The sequence below is a fragment of the Ziziphus jujuba genome, chromosome 4 (genome assembly GCF_031755915.1).
Source record: "Ziziphus jujuba cultivar Dongzao chromosome 4, ASM3175591v1".
NCBI classification, from domain to species: Eukaryota; Viridiplantae; Streptophyta; class Magnoliopsida; order Rosales; family Rhamnaceae; genus Ziziphus; species Ziziphus jujuba.
In genome coordinates, this window is record NC_083382.1 from 25,563,902 (window position 1) to 25,578,172 (window position 14,271).

Genomic DNA, 14,271 nt, shown 5'->3' on the forward strand with positions numbered 1-14,271 from the left:
AAAGCTAAAAGAAGAATACTGGCATTGACACACCCTAAAGTATACATACATTTGCACTTTACACCCTAACTTTTTTTTTTTTTTTTTGGGGCATCTTGCACACTCAACTTCACTTTTCCTTGCACCGTTGCACCCTCTTCTATTTTTATCGTTTTTAACAGATATATTATATGACTGGCACATGGGATAAAAAAATGAAAATACAAAATATAATTCTATATAGTTTAGGATGCAAAATACTAAATTTTCAAGTAAAAATTTTAAACAATATCTATTTTATTTTTTATAAAATTTAAAAATAATAAATAGAGAAAACATAAAGACACAAAAAAAGAATATGCTATTTATAAAATCTAAAAAAATTGAAAAATTATTATTAAAATATATATATATATATATATATATTACATATATTTTTTATATTTATATTTATTATTTAGAAGAAAGATATTTATAAGATTTTCTAATATGTGTTTTTTTATATAAAATTTTTACATTTCCAAATAAAAGTATAATAGTATAATTTTATAATTTTATAATTTTTTACGTGGAATTTTTTTGCATTTTCTATTCTAAACGATAATAGATTGGCATTTTGCATATTCATTTTTTGCTTCATGTGTGCCATGTAATAAGTCTGTCAAAATTTTAATAGAAAAAGCGAGGAGGTTATAATTAGGGGTGGGCATGGATTGGATTGGTTCTTGGACCAAAATATAATTCAATCCGTACTTTTCGGATTATCTAATATAGAATCCAATCCAAATCATTGAAACGTTAAATTCATATCAAATAAAACCATTTATGATCGGTTTGGTTTGGATTGGTTAATCGGTTTGAAATTTAGTAGTCTATAAATGTACAATACAAATAAAAAAAATTCAAAAACAAAAAATATATAATAAATTATAGTTATCCAAACATAAAATACAATTAGCATAATCCAATATAGTCATCTTTTCACTCCTACAATAGAAAATAATAAAAAAAACGTAGCAAGGCAGGTAAATGTTTAGGGTTACGGAGGAAGTGTGACGTCAAGGCAGGTAAATGTTTATGGTTCCAAGTCAATTTAGAAATTGGGGATGAAACCGATGGGTTAAAAAAATATATATTAAAAATTAATATATAAAAATGAAAAAAAAATTATATATATATAATTTTTTAATTATATAATATATAATTTTGGTTGGATTGGATTTATATTTCCAACTCATAACCAATCCAATTCAAATAATTTATAATATTTTGAACCCAATCCAATTCAATTAATGTAAAAATTCAATCTAAACAGTTAAAAATGAATTATATTGGACGGTTTAAATGAGTTGGATTGGATTTTGTCCACTTCTAGTTATAACAGTGTGTAAGACAAAGTAAAATTTAAGGAGTATAATATCTAAAATAAAAATTTAAAATGTAAAATTCAAAGTATGCATACTTTAGAATGATTTGCGACTACCATAAAAAAATAAAAATAAAAATAAAATGGAGTCCGACGTGTCTAGATATGGCACGGAGTGTGTGACCATGTTTGGGAAGTCAATAACACGTCATCAAGGAAGCTGATCAAAACCCTACAAGAACCTTATATAAACCCCTCCCATCGCTCAATTTGGTATTTTTCCATTACCCTTTATTTTTTTCTTTTTTGTTTGATCTGTTTATAATGTCTCCTAAATGTCTTTTTGCATCCGATCATGAGGATGACGATGAAAACGAGCTTGAATACGATGCCTCATCTACTATGAAAAAGTGTTCTTTTTCCTCCAAGATTTCGAAACCCCAATCACCCTCCCATGGCGATTCAGAACACAAGACGGACTCTGAATCTGAATCCTGCAACACTTATGGGTCGCCTTCGGCTTCCGACTTCACCATCAAGCCCATTGTGTCCAAACCCACCTCCATGGAAGATTCTTCCAAGCCAAAGATGAAGAACAAGGCCCATCCAACGGCTGAACCGGAACACGAACAGAGTGTGAAGGATTCAAAAAAGAGGAAGGTATCCGATGATGTGGATGCAAAAAAAGGATCTGGGTTAAATCGATTGTGGAACCAGGACGACGAGATTGCAATCTTGAATGGTATGATAGAGTACCGGTTCAAGAAAGGTTCGGATCCAAATGCCGATTACAATGCATTTTATGAATTTGTTAAGAATACTATCCAGGCGAATGTGTCAAAGAACCAGTTGATGGAGAAGATTAGGAGGTTGAAGAAGAAGTACAAGATCAATGCCCAAAAGACTCTGGATGGAGACCATGTATTTCCTAATCCCCATGAGAAGATAATCTTCGACCTGGGCAAGAAGATTTGGGAAACTAGTGTATATGATAATGATGATGGGATTAAATGTAACGGGACTCTGAGACAGAGTAATGGCGGTGACAAGGATGAAGCAGAAGATGTGGTTGAGAAGAAGAATGATGAAAATGGAGAGATGGAGAAGAATCAAACAGAAGAGTTTTGGTCTAATCATCCGAGTTTGAATGAGTCTCTGAGATTGATGAAATGTGTACCGGGTTCGGAGTGGATTGTGAATGCTACTAAGAGAATATTGCCTTTGATTGAGAAATCAAGGGTGAAGGAATTGGAGGATAGGTGGAGCAAGTTGCATTTAGAGGAAATTGCTTTGTACTTACATAAGATTGAATTGATTCAAGAACAAGGTAAGGCGATACTTGATTCGCTTAAGTCCATGGATTAGGATTCTGGTGAAGGTAGTTAATAATTTCTTGGATTTTGTTCATATATTGATTTGAAAGATTACTGGTATAGACTTTTATCCCAAAAGGGATTCCAAATTTTGGTAAGGGGTGCTATGAATTAGCTGTTGAGATATACCTTTACTTGGAGACTTTTGCCTATGTTTAAAGAAAATTGCTTTGTGCTATTATAATTCTATCCTATTGGATTTGCATCTTCATTGAATTTGTAGCTTTTACCTTGATGATGTTTGGAATGATGGCCCTCTGCTAAATGCTCGGTTTGTTTTGAGAACTATAACTACCCTTATACTTTTTGACAGGTCTTAGATTTAAGAGACAGAGTAAGGCATTGCAGTCTCTCGAAATGAATCATGTTTTCCGTTGTAGCTCCTGTTAGTTTAATCAATGGCACTTTGATGAGCTTATTTCCTATATGTATATATATATATATATATATATATATATTATCGAGGGAGATTGAACTCAACATGAAGTCACCTAATATTCCACATAACCTCGTATGAACACATGCATGAATTTGTTGAAAAGCTCCAATATATTTTTGTTATACTTGTTTCATTATATTAATGAATTTAGCGGAAAGTTTTGTAGTAGGTTATATTACTGACATCCTGGTCATATGTCCTTCATGTCAAGGATGAAGAATTTAGAGCATTAAGTCGTGTATACATGTTTTTCATATCTTCTAATCCACTAGTTTATGTATTTTTAATTTCAGGAAATGTTGTAGAGATGATCCACCATGAAAAATTAGAATCAGAGCCTCTGCTTTTCCTACATGAGAAACCAAGAAAGTCCATTTTTCGCTTCATTTTTTTTAAGTCTAGCTAGGCAAAAGAAATTATTCATCAACTTTTTCAGTTTTTAAGATCTTTAAAATTGACATCCTGATTTGATTACAATTGGGTTAATGAAGGGTGTGGTTTTTCCTAGTCTTACTTTTGAAACAAAAGAAATGACTAACTTTTAGATGAATAACTACGGTTTGCTGTGTTAGCTACAGACTGGGTGTGTGAAGTTGAGATAGGTAGTTTACATGCTTGGTATAGGAATTGATTGCCAACCACCAAAGTTGTAGAACGCGTAAGGCATGGCTAAACATCGAGTTCAAGCTTTAAGCTTAAACGAGGTAAAGCTTTAAAGAGCTTAGGTTAAGAGTTTAGGTATGCTCAGGCGTAATAAGGTCTTATGGCCATTTTTTATAGTTATTATTACCATATAAAACCATAAAATAAATAAAATAATTTATATTTTGGAAGTTAAAAATCTATATAAGCTTATATTATTGTAATACATGTAATTAACATAAATAAATAAACAAGCATTTATTTATAATAAATTTATTAAAACTTTGTGATTCATGGAAATTTTATGCCTTCCAAATTTCCAACCCAAAAAAAAATTAGTCTCAAATTGTATACACTACAAGTCTACAAATATTACTTAATAATTCATACCATATAAAATTTAGATATAATTATAGTCTGACTAACTCTTAGTTAACTATTTATTCGACTCCAATTTATTCATTCCTTTTTAAAAATATGCAGCTTAATGTTTATAATTTATTAATTTTTTCTTTGATGAATCATGCAATACACACCTAAGGATTTTACCAAATATTTTTTTTCCCCCTTTAAACATTAATTTTTCTTTTTTCATTTTTTATTGTTTTTGTAATTTCTTAACCTTTTTAAATCTTAAAAAAAAAAAAATTTGATGAAAAAGGTTCACGCATTATGGTGCTTAGGCGTGAATTAAATGACTGACATGGCGTTGGCCGTCTTTTCAAAACTTTGCTCAAAATGCATTATTTTTCACTTAGATGTGCTTTTTAAAACACCGCCTACAATCAAAGTTCAAAAAATAAATATCGATGGAAATATTAAGAGTTTAAATACAAAAATTTCTATGAAAATATCAAAAAATATCGAATATCGATAAAAAATTATGAAAATTTGTTTTAAAAAGTGAAAAATTTTATTGAAACTTTAGAATTAGCTTATTTAATCCATTAATTATAAAACTTACTAAAATATTGAATGAATGTTATATTCTTCTTAGTGAATTGATTTTTAACAATCATTAATGATCATGGATTAATTATTATAAATAAAAATGTATCAAAAAATACATATATGATAAAATTATTTATTAACTAAAATATATAAAACGATTATTACAATTACCTTATAGCTTATAAATGTCATCTTAATATTATATAGAACTTCTCGATGGTTTAAAATCATCGGTTTCTTCCTTATTTTGATTTTGAAATGTAAAATGTGAAAAGTAGTTATGAAAAGATGTATTTCCCTAATAATTTTGCATATAATTATTAATATGCCAACCATATGGATCTTGCATTATTAGTTGACTATGTGCATAACTACTACTCTATGATGGTTGAGTTTGAGATGGTACTCATAAGTTACTACTTGATGACATTCCATACATATCCATTGAATAAGGATTGTGAAAATAACTTCCAACCCTTATAAATCCAAAATTCGTAGAAATTGAATCTTCTTGTTGTTGTGACATCTCCATTATAGATTTTTCTTTATGTATATAGTCTTTTACAATATTATCGAATCATTGACCTGCATCTTTACTCCCATGATCTTCATCTTGTATTGCATGTGTGTAATATTGTTCACCAGTAAATGGGCTTAATCGAACTTCTTGACTTGGTGATTCCCTTTGGCCACTACCTTTTCTAACTTCTAATTCAGATAATTTATTGAAGTTATCTTCATCACCACTAGAGCTAGAGTGACTACTAAGAATCTCAAACTGTGAATGTGTACCACCTGATGGAGCTGAAACACTAGTAGTTCTAGTTGGCTCTCTCATAAGCTTTTGAAATGAATCACCACTACTAGAATTTACTTCTTCAGCAATCACTTTTTGAACATCTATTCCCTTTTTTTCAGCTTGTTGAGCTATCTTTAGATTAGGATTCCCTTCATGATCATCTAAATAAACATCTCTAATCCATTGGTACATTTAATTGCCCTCTTCATCATCATCTTCCATTATAATTTTAAATATTAAAATTTCCAAGATTCAAAAATATAATCCACAATCTTTGTATTTTTGCTTTATCGATATTTAATAAATAAGTAAAACTTATTAACAGTATTCAATTCAATTCATTCTATTTTACTTATATCACTAAATATCTAAAAAGCAATTAAAGGGTAAAAAATTATCAATGTAGTTAATTTGATAAAAAGTTTTACTAAATAGCAATAATATTTATGAATTTTTTTTAAAAAAATTAAAAAATATTGGATATTTTTAAAATTTCAGTAGAAATTTCATCATGGATTTGATGTAGATATTTTATGGAAATTTTTATGGAAATTTTACCGAAATTTCAAAAATTTCAATGGATATTATGGAAATTCTGTCTATTTCCATGTCGAACTTAAATTTTATTTCGATCCCTTCAAAAAATGGAAATATCGAGGAAATATCGGATATTTTAAACCTTACCTAAAACCATAGTTTAAAATATCTATAATTTTTTTAATTTTTATATTTTTAATAAATTAATAAAAAAATTTAGATTCCAAAACAAAATAAATAAAATTTTCATAATTTCCAACGAAATTTTCAATATTTTTTCAAAGCTTTAGGTTTATATATATCAACGTCAATTGCTTCATATTTTGGTCAAAGTTTCCACAATATCCATCGATATTTTTGAAATTTTCATCTAAATTTCTAGAAATATCCATTAAACCTAATATTTTTTTGATAAAAATTTTTGAAGATATCATTTATATTTATTTAATATTATAAGATAAAACATTGTATTTTAACCTAAATTAACTATTAAAATATAATATTTTGAATATTATTTACAATAGTTTTCAACCACCAAAAAAACTATATATGGTATTGAGATAATATTCATAAATCATAATGTAATTATAATAGTTATATTATATATTTTAATTAATAAATAATTTTATCATATATGTATTATTATTTTTTATTAATAATATTATATTTGTATCTGTTAGCCCCTGTTATAATACTATAATTAAGAAAATATGATATAAATTTACTATGCTTTTCAATTTTTATAGTTAAATTGATAATTATTTAATAAGGTAAGTAAACTTTAAAGTTTCAATAAAAATTTTCATATTTTTTTTCTATAAATTTCCACCATTTTTCTATCATTTTTTATAAATTTATATTGATATTAGATTATTTCCAATATTTTCATAAATATTTTTATATTTTGAATATTTAATATTTTTATCGATATTAATTTTTAAAACCTTACCTACAACTAACAATATAAAAGAACTTTTCGGTATAAATCTTGTGGGTAAAGAAGTTCCTTAATCTTCTCTTCTTAAATAAGTGCTTGAAAACAAGCACTTCCATTTTTAGCTTATAGAAAATCAATTTTGGCACTGAATTTTATGGGGAAAACACAAAAATGTCCATTTCAACAAAATGAAGAAAAAATGCTAATCTTTCTTATTTTCAATAATTTTGCCACTTTTAAGTTATCTTTTCCAACAAATAATCCAAAATATCCCTCAACATATACCTAAATAAATCCATGAAAAATGAGTTAATTTTACAACCACCATTATCCCTGGATGTTACCAAGTTCAACAACATAATGGATATAATTGACACTTGTAGCTTTACTATGATTTCTTAATAATGGTACTTATAGTGTTTACTATATATATATATATATATATATATATATATAATTTTCAGATATTCATCAAAAGAACTTGTTTAGTTAAAAATGGACAAGTTTTAAAATTTATGTATCTATTAGGTGAATGTAAATATTTATTAAACAATATTATTAGATTTCTTTTACTTTGATGATAATTTTTATTTTTATTTGTAAATTGTTAAAGAAAAACATGAAAAAAAAAATTTAAAAATTGAAAAAAAAGAATCATATTAGTCTAAGGTTGGAAATGACATACCCCCACCCATTAGAGAAAAGGCTCTACTGTGGAGTAAGATGTGTAATTAGATATGAGTGTAAACAAAATCACGTAAAACTACCCATCTCAGTTAAGAAGCTAACCCCTAACATGGGATAGGACGTAGACAAAATCAAGTAAAATTACCCCATCCCATGGTAGAGGCTCATTCCTAATGGAGTTGGAAAAGTGTTAATTACATCTACATCTCGACCTATGTTAGGGCCATCTCTATTAGAGGCAGAGCGTATTTTATAGGATTTTGTTTATTTTCCATCTCTAATTATACATCTTGCCCTGTAGTAGGAACCTTCTCCCTAATGAGGGTGGGGTGCCTCGTCTTCAATCTCATATTGGTATTTTTTTTTTCTTCATTTTTTATTTATTTTTCATATTTTTCTTTAATCATTTGCAAATGAAAATTATCATCAAATTAGAAGAAATCTAATGGTATTGTTGTAACACCCCGTCCCAAAGTACAACGGAAATTTTCCAACTTTGACGGAGGTTTGACCGTTGACCGTTGACTTTGATTTTGACCGTTGATCGAAGGGGTCAAAAGTTGACTTTTTGACTCGGATGGAATTCTAGATTGACTGAGGTACCGTTACGAAGTACACATTGGCACGAGTTCGTAGACTAGTAGCACGTTGAAAACGGAGCTACGGTTTGAAAGATATGAGCAAAACAATTTGAGTTCCAAACTGTCCAAGGGATGCCGGAGTTGACTTTTTATTCATGCAAATTTGAGCTTTGACTCATGCATGGTTGTGAAGTGCTCGTCGATACGAGTCCGTAGACTAGCGACACGTCCGATTTGGACATGTGGTTTGAAAGTTATGGATCTGTAGGGTTTTTCAAATACTGTATTATTTTAATATTATTTTTAAACGTGTAACGATGTACCACGTGTGACTTAATAAATGTGACCATGTGTCACCATGTTGAGATGTCACATGTCAACCATGCTTAATACCATATTATTTTGTTATTGTTGTTTTATATAATAATATTATTTTTTAATATTATTTAATTATTTAATTTAATTTTATTTTCCTTTTTCTTTTTCTTTTTCTTTTTCTTTTCTTGGGGGGAATTTCTTTTTCTTCTTTTTCTTCTTCTCCTTCTTCTTCTTTTCTCCCCCGACGGGTCCACTTTCCTCCTCCCTCATCTTCGGCCGATTGATCACCATGCGGACGGCAGCAGGCCACATGCGCTGGACAGACCGGCGACCCACGACGGCATGACCTCAGTCACTCAATCTCAGGCCGGTGGGGTGGTTAACGCGCCGGGATCGGCCTCCAACGCCGGCGGCCGGTGTGTCGCTGGTTTGCCCGTTTTCCGGCAGGCACCGGTCGTGCAACCAGTCCTTTCCCACTAATTTGGACCCTCTGATTCCGATTCTGAGCTCCAATTAACTCAACTCCCGTCGATTTGCAAGATACGAAGGGATCATAACCGACCAAAGCTTTCCGGCCAAATTCTAGCCACCGCCGGCGAAATTGGGGTTAATGGAGACCGGTAATGTGATCATCATCTCACAAGCTTTTCATAGACATATAATTTGTCAATTTTGGTTAACGTTTGTGTTAGACACCCCCGGGTACCGGGTATTATTTATCCGAATAAAATATTAATTTATTTAACTGTGTGTGAACTGTGTTCTAGGAGCACGGGTGAGTCGTGGAATTGATCTCATGGTGGATCATGGTTTAATTGCGTGCTCCAGGTGAGTGACCCACCTTTAAAAATGTTTTGGGGTAATTAATTATATTTATTTGGTGTTTAGTTGATATCTGCAATTATGCTCATGTGATGAAATTTAATTATAATTATGGAAAAATATTATTTTATAAGTACGTGTATGTTTATTGGTGCTAAACATAAATTTTGGGTTATTCAAAAACCCCGATTATTATTTATTGTGATTTAATTTTATTATTTATGCATGAACAAGGTATTTTCAGTAATAAATCGTATGTGGTTTAATATTATTTTTTGGCATAATTGGTCTAAATATTTTGTGAAAATATTTGTTTAATTTGGTGGTTTAATTTTATAATTATGCCCGTGGAATGTTATTTGTTGGACCTCGTGTTAAGAGAAAAATTATTGTTTTATCGTTATCGATGGTTTTGTACCGGATTGTTAAAGGAAAATATGTGGGATGGTAAATTTGAAATTTGGTATATTTTCCATGGTAATTTTTGGAAAATCGGTACGGTTATAATTAATTAAATAATTACTTTAGACGCACTCATACAGTATTAGTGTTATGGTGTATATATGGTTAGCGCGCAAGTTATTATGTCTTTCGTGAGTTGCTATTGGACCGTGGGCAGGCAAGTTTGATATAGTGCACATAGCCGCCCCCCTCCTTGGCCGGGATGACGGTTTCAGCAGCGGTACTGTCGGGACGCCGAAGTGCTGTTTGCAAGTTTCTCTCTTTAATCTCCCCGCCAGTCGGTGCTCGGGACGCTGGGTATCGGAGGGCATCACTGGTATATGGTGTGGTGCGTCAAGTGTCAATTTTCAGACAAAATTTCAAACCCCAAAGTGTTCAAAAATTATTTATTATATGTATCTACATTTTAATTACATTTTGGGTATTTATTTATTTATTGTTTATTAAGTTGTTTGATCCTTTGGTTTTCGGGAAATACGAATATCGGGTTTTGTGAAAATGTTTTAAAAGGGGAACATTTCAATGGAGTGAATAGTGAAGGTTTTGAGAGAAATTATTACCTCAATTGTTTATTATTTATTTATTTATTTAATTGTTGGTATTAATTAAATTCCTGTATTTGTTATATTAATATTATTAAAGGTGTTCAGTAGATAGGGTCACTCACTGAGATGATTAGCATCTCACGTTTTTAAATTCCGTTCCCCTAGGTCCAGGTTGGGTGACGTCGATCATCTGGGGCGAGCCCGACGTCTTAGTTCGTTGCCGAAAGTTCAAGAAGTATTTCTTCCATTTTTCCTCTCCATCCTGTATTGCTTCTTTATCTGTCATTGTATAAATTCCACATTTATTTGTATAATGCTATGTATACTATATTGAACATGTAGTTATTATTTATGCACTGGATTGCTGTTATTCATTTGGAGTGCTGTAAATTTGTGGAATTAACTTATAGTACTGTGGGAGGAATAAGGAGACGATTATAGAAGTGCGTTTTCAGTGTAGGAAATTTATGGTAAGTCCTACCCCTAGGGGAAGTGCTGCCGGATTTTCCGTTGGAAGGTTCGGTGGTATTTCTCTGGGATCAGGGCTTGTCTAGGATTCCGGGAAAAAATCTTGGACGGGTCCTGACAATTGTTGATTAAATATCTACATTCAACTATCGATTCATAAATATTAAAACTTGCCCATTTTTTAAGTAAAAATAATAATTTTTTTTGATGAATATCAATATATATATATATATATTATAGAAAACACTGTAGATAAATTACAGCAAAATTACAAGTATTGATTATGCCTATTATGTTTTTAAATTTTGAGAACAATGGTGGCATGAAGACACTGGCTTTTGAAATGTTTACTAAATATCTAATATTTTATTAGGTTTTCTATAATTTTACAAGTTTACATTGGAATCATTTTTATTCAAGGATAATGTGGTCATTTAACGAAAATACCTTTTAAACTCTTTGAAATTTTATAATTTTAGCCCCACATGCATTCTTTGATTTTTTATTATTATTATTTTTTTTTAATTTACGGGTAATGTAGTCGTTTAATAAAAACTTCTTTCCAACTTACTTTGCAAAGTAGCACTACCTGCTTTTTCACTTTCTTTACTGTCCGTCTATCTCCATGTTCTTCTCAGATCTCATTCTATGATACAAAGATATAAAGTTTCTTTCTTTTTTTTTTGTGTTTATTTGTGAGAAAATATATATATATATATATATATATAAATATTTAAATAAACAATACAACTTGATACCTAAAAGGTCCAAAGGTCAAAGCCAGGTATGGTTTCCTCTTTATCTTATTTCTATTCTAGAATTCTAGATGATTGTATTGTTTGCCTTGGTTTTCCATTCTTTAGCAGCTAGCACTTAGTTTGTCTATTTTTATACGATATTTGTAATATATATATATATATATATATATATATTGTCAATATAACGCATATTGATAAATTTTTTTTTTAAACATATGTTGATAATTATTTTTACTAATTTTTATAATTTTATATTGTCATTATTTTTTGCTCCCACTGTTTAAAAATCCTAGCTCCACCTTGACTATGATGCAACCTGTGAGAACTTTTTTGCTACAATTAAAAAGAGAGCTAAAACTTATCGTGAACTTAATTACCGTTAAAAATAAACAAGTAGGTGATTTTGATTTTGGGGGTTAGTTAGTATGAAAAGAGATAGGAATCCAAAATCTTTCTTTTTCTATTGCTGAATGTGTGATGCAGGAAATTGGATTCTCATCCAATTCCTGACCTTTATATAACTTATTTTTTCAGCAGGAGATAAAATTAAAAAAAAAAAAAAAAAGATACGAATCCAAAATAGTACTCACAGTATATAAAATTTAAAAAGCACGTTTATTGTGATATCTATGAAATTTATTTTAGAATTGCAGACAAGCTGAAAGCAAGGAAGCACTCCACTTTGGTTGTCTCGGAATATCTATAACTATGTATAAAAGCCGCAATGTCCAATACTATTACAATTTCAAACCCTCTAGGAAAATACCTTTATACCACTCTCCGTTGTGCTTTATTCCTACTTTACCTTCCAAATAATGCTCTTTGTTTTAAAGGGAAATAGAAGGTTAGAATGTATATTTGCATTATAAAAGCGGAATTACATTTTTGCCCAAATATTTATTTCATTCAGGAAAGGATAAAATTGATAATTTAAACCATAGGCAAAAAGAGGTAAGACTAGGCTTCTACTAAGATTGGTCCACCTGCCACCACCGTGATGAGTTCTCTGAATTGGATATGTACTCACGGTATGGTTAGAATTTCTGATTTTTGTGTACGGCTACCAGACAAGTAGACATGTCATAGAAGGCCATACTTGGGCTGATATTTGGGGATTTTTCTATCATCTCAATGATTTAGTTTGATTTTTTTTTTTTCAAGGTCCTTTTTTTAATTTCTGGTAACTACTCGCTGTTTCATCTTCTTCGTACACGTACGTATTGAAGTTGATTTCAAGAATAGTTCTAATAAAAGAAGTGTAATGGGCATCGTATTACCACATATGCATAGGTGTTTTTCCTTTTGATTTTGATTTTTTTTTTTTTTTTTTTTTTTTTTTTTTTTTGGGGAAAGACTTTTATGAGATTGATATTGCCCCGTAAAATATGATGGGTTTTATTGAACCAATGGATCTACATGTCACATTCGCTTTTTGCTGTGGAACTCGTTCTTCTCCTGGTGTAAAAAATCTAAAAAGCCCATTTCCATTCTTCTTTTTCCTAAGCTATTTTCTCTATTTGAAAAACAAAAAAAAAAAAAAAACAAAAAACAAAAAAAAAAGGGCTCAAGAAGAACCCAAAAAAAAGAGGCTAAGTCTTTCAGTTTATAGGTGAGAATATACACCCGATGGAATGGTAGCAGAATTACAGAGATCAAAACTGGAGTACTTGCAAACTTATCCAACAAATTTTTGCTAGATATATCAAAATTGTTTAATTTCATATATGCAAAAATTAATAAAATAATATTTAACACTATTAAATATTGGTGCCACATGCCAATACCTAGTTATATTATATATGTTATTTTAATATTAGATTTCTTGATATATATATATATATATATTTTTTTTTTTTTGTAAGCATTATTTGTATCCTAAACATGCAAAATTTTGACAAATGGCAGCCATAAATGGATTCATAATTCTAAAATAGATGGGATAGGGGTATTGGGTGGCCTAGGTTGGTTGGAAAATGGCCAAATCATCAAAAATCTGGTTAGTGTAGTCACCCTTGTCAACTAGCCAATTCCAAACCATCTGGTAAAGATTTTTCAATGATTAGCTGTATTTTGAATTGCCTTTGCCGTAGTCCGGTGCATGTAGGTTATAGTGGCCAGAAAATGGTTCAATTGATTGGGGATTTGACGATGAGGTTTGATGCATGCAACTTACCTTGATTCACAAGTGTGGGTAGTGGTCTGCTAGGGTTTTGGAACTCTTCAGGTATATTTCTAAATTGTTTCATGCTTAGAATGACTGTTCATATATATATATATATATATATAGGTCTTTGGATTACTTAAAAATAAAAACTTGAACTAATTTGGACATAGATAAAATATTACTATTTAAAAATTTCTACAACAATAACTTTTTAACCGTAATTTGTCATCAGTATACAAACTCGTATCAATTAGCTTTATGTAACAATATAAAAATGAAAGCTAAATTCCATCTCCAAATAAAAGTAAAATGTGATTCCATCTCAAAATTTCAAATTTTATGTATTTTCTTAGAAAGGATCATTACAATAATACATATATATATATATATATATTGCAGCAATCAAAATCATAGAGTGTGGCTAATTCTTTCAGCCAAAAAAA

At 29.9% G+C, this 14,271-nt stretch overlaps 1 protein-coding gene across 2 annotated transcripts; it reads left to right on the plus strand.

The window, feature by feature from the left end:
* The first annotated feature begins 1,615 nt into the window (after window positions 1–1,615).
* LOC107405422 (STOREKEEPER protein) lies at window positions 1,616–3,897 on the plus strand. Of its 2 annotated transcripts, none has more exons than XM_025069064.3 (2): window positions 1,616–2,672; window positions 3,451–3,897. In XM_025069064.3, the coding sequence occupies exons 1-2, from the start codon at window positions 1,670–1,672 to the stop codon at window positions 3,561–3,563; spliced, it is 1,116 nt and encodes a 371-aa protein (XP_024924832.3). In that variant the 5' UTR covers window positions 1,616–1,669; the 3' UTR covers window positions 3,564–3,897. The 2 variants fall into 2 exon arrangements, with proteins under 2 accessions (XP_024924832.3, XP_024924833.3); XM_025069065.3 differs by lacking the exon at window positions 3,451–3,897 and adding an exon at window positions 3,032–3,372 and having other exon boundaries at window positions 1,617–2,672.
* Window positions 3,898–14,271: the final 10,374 nt, after the last annotated feature.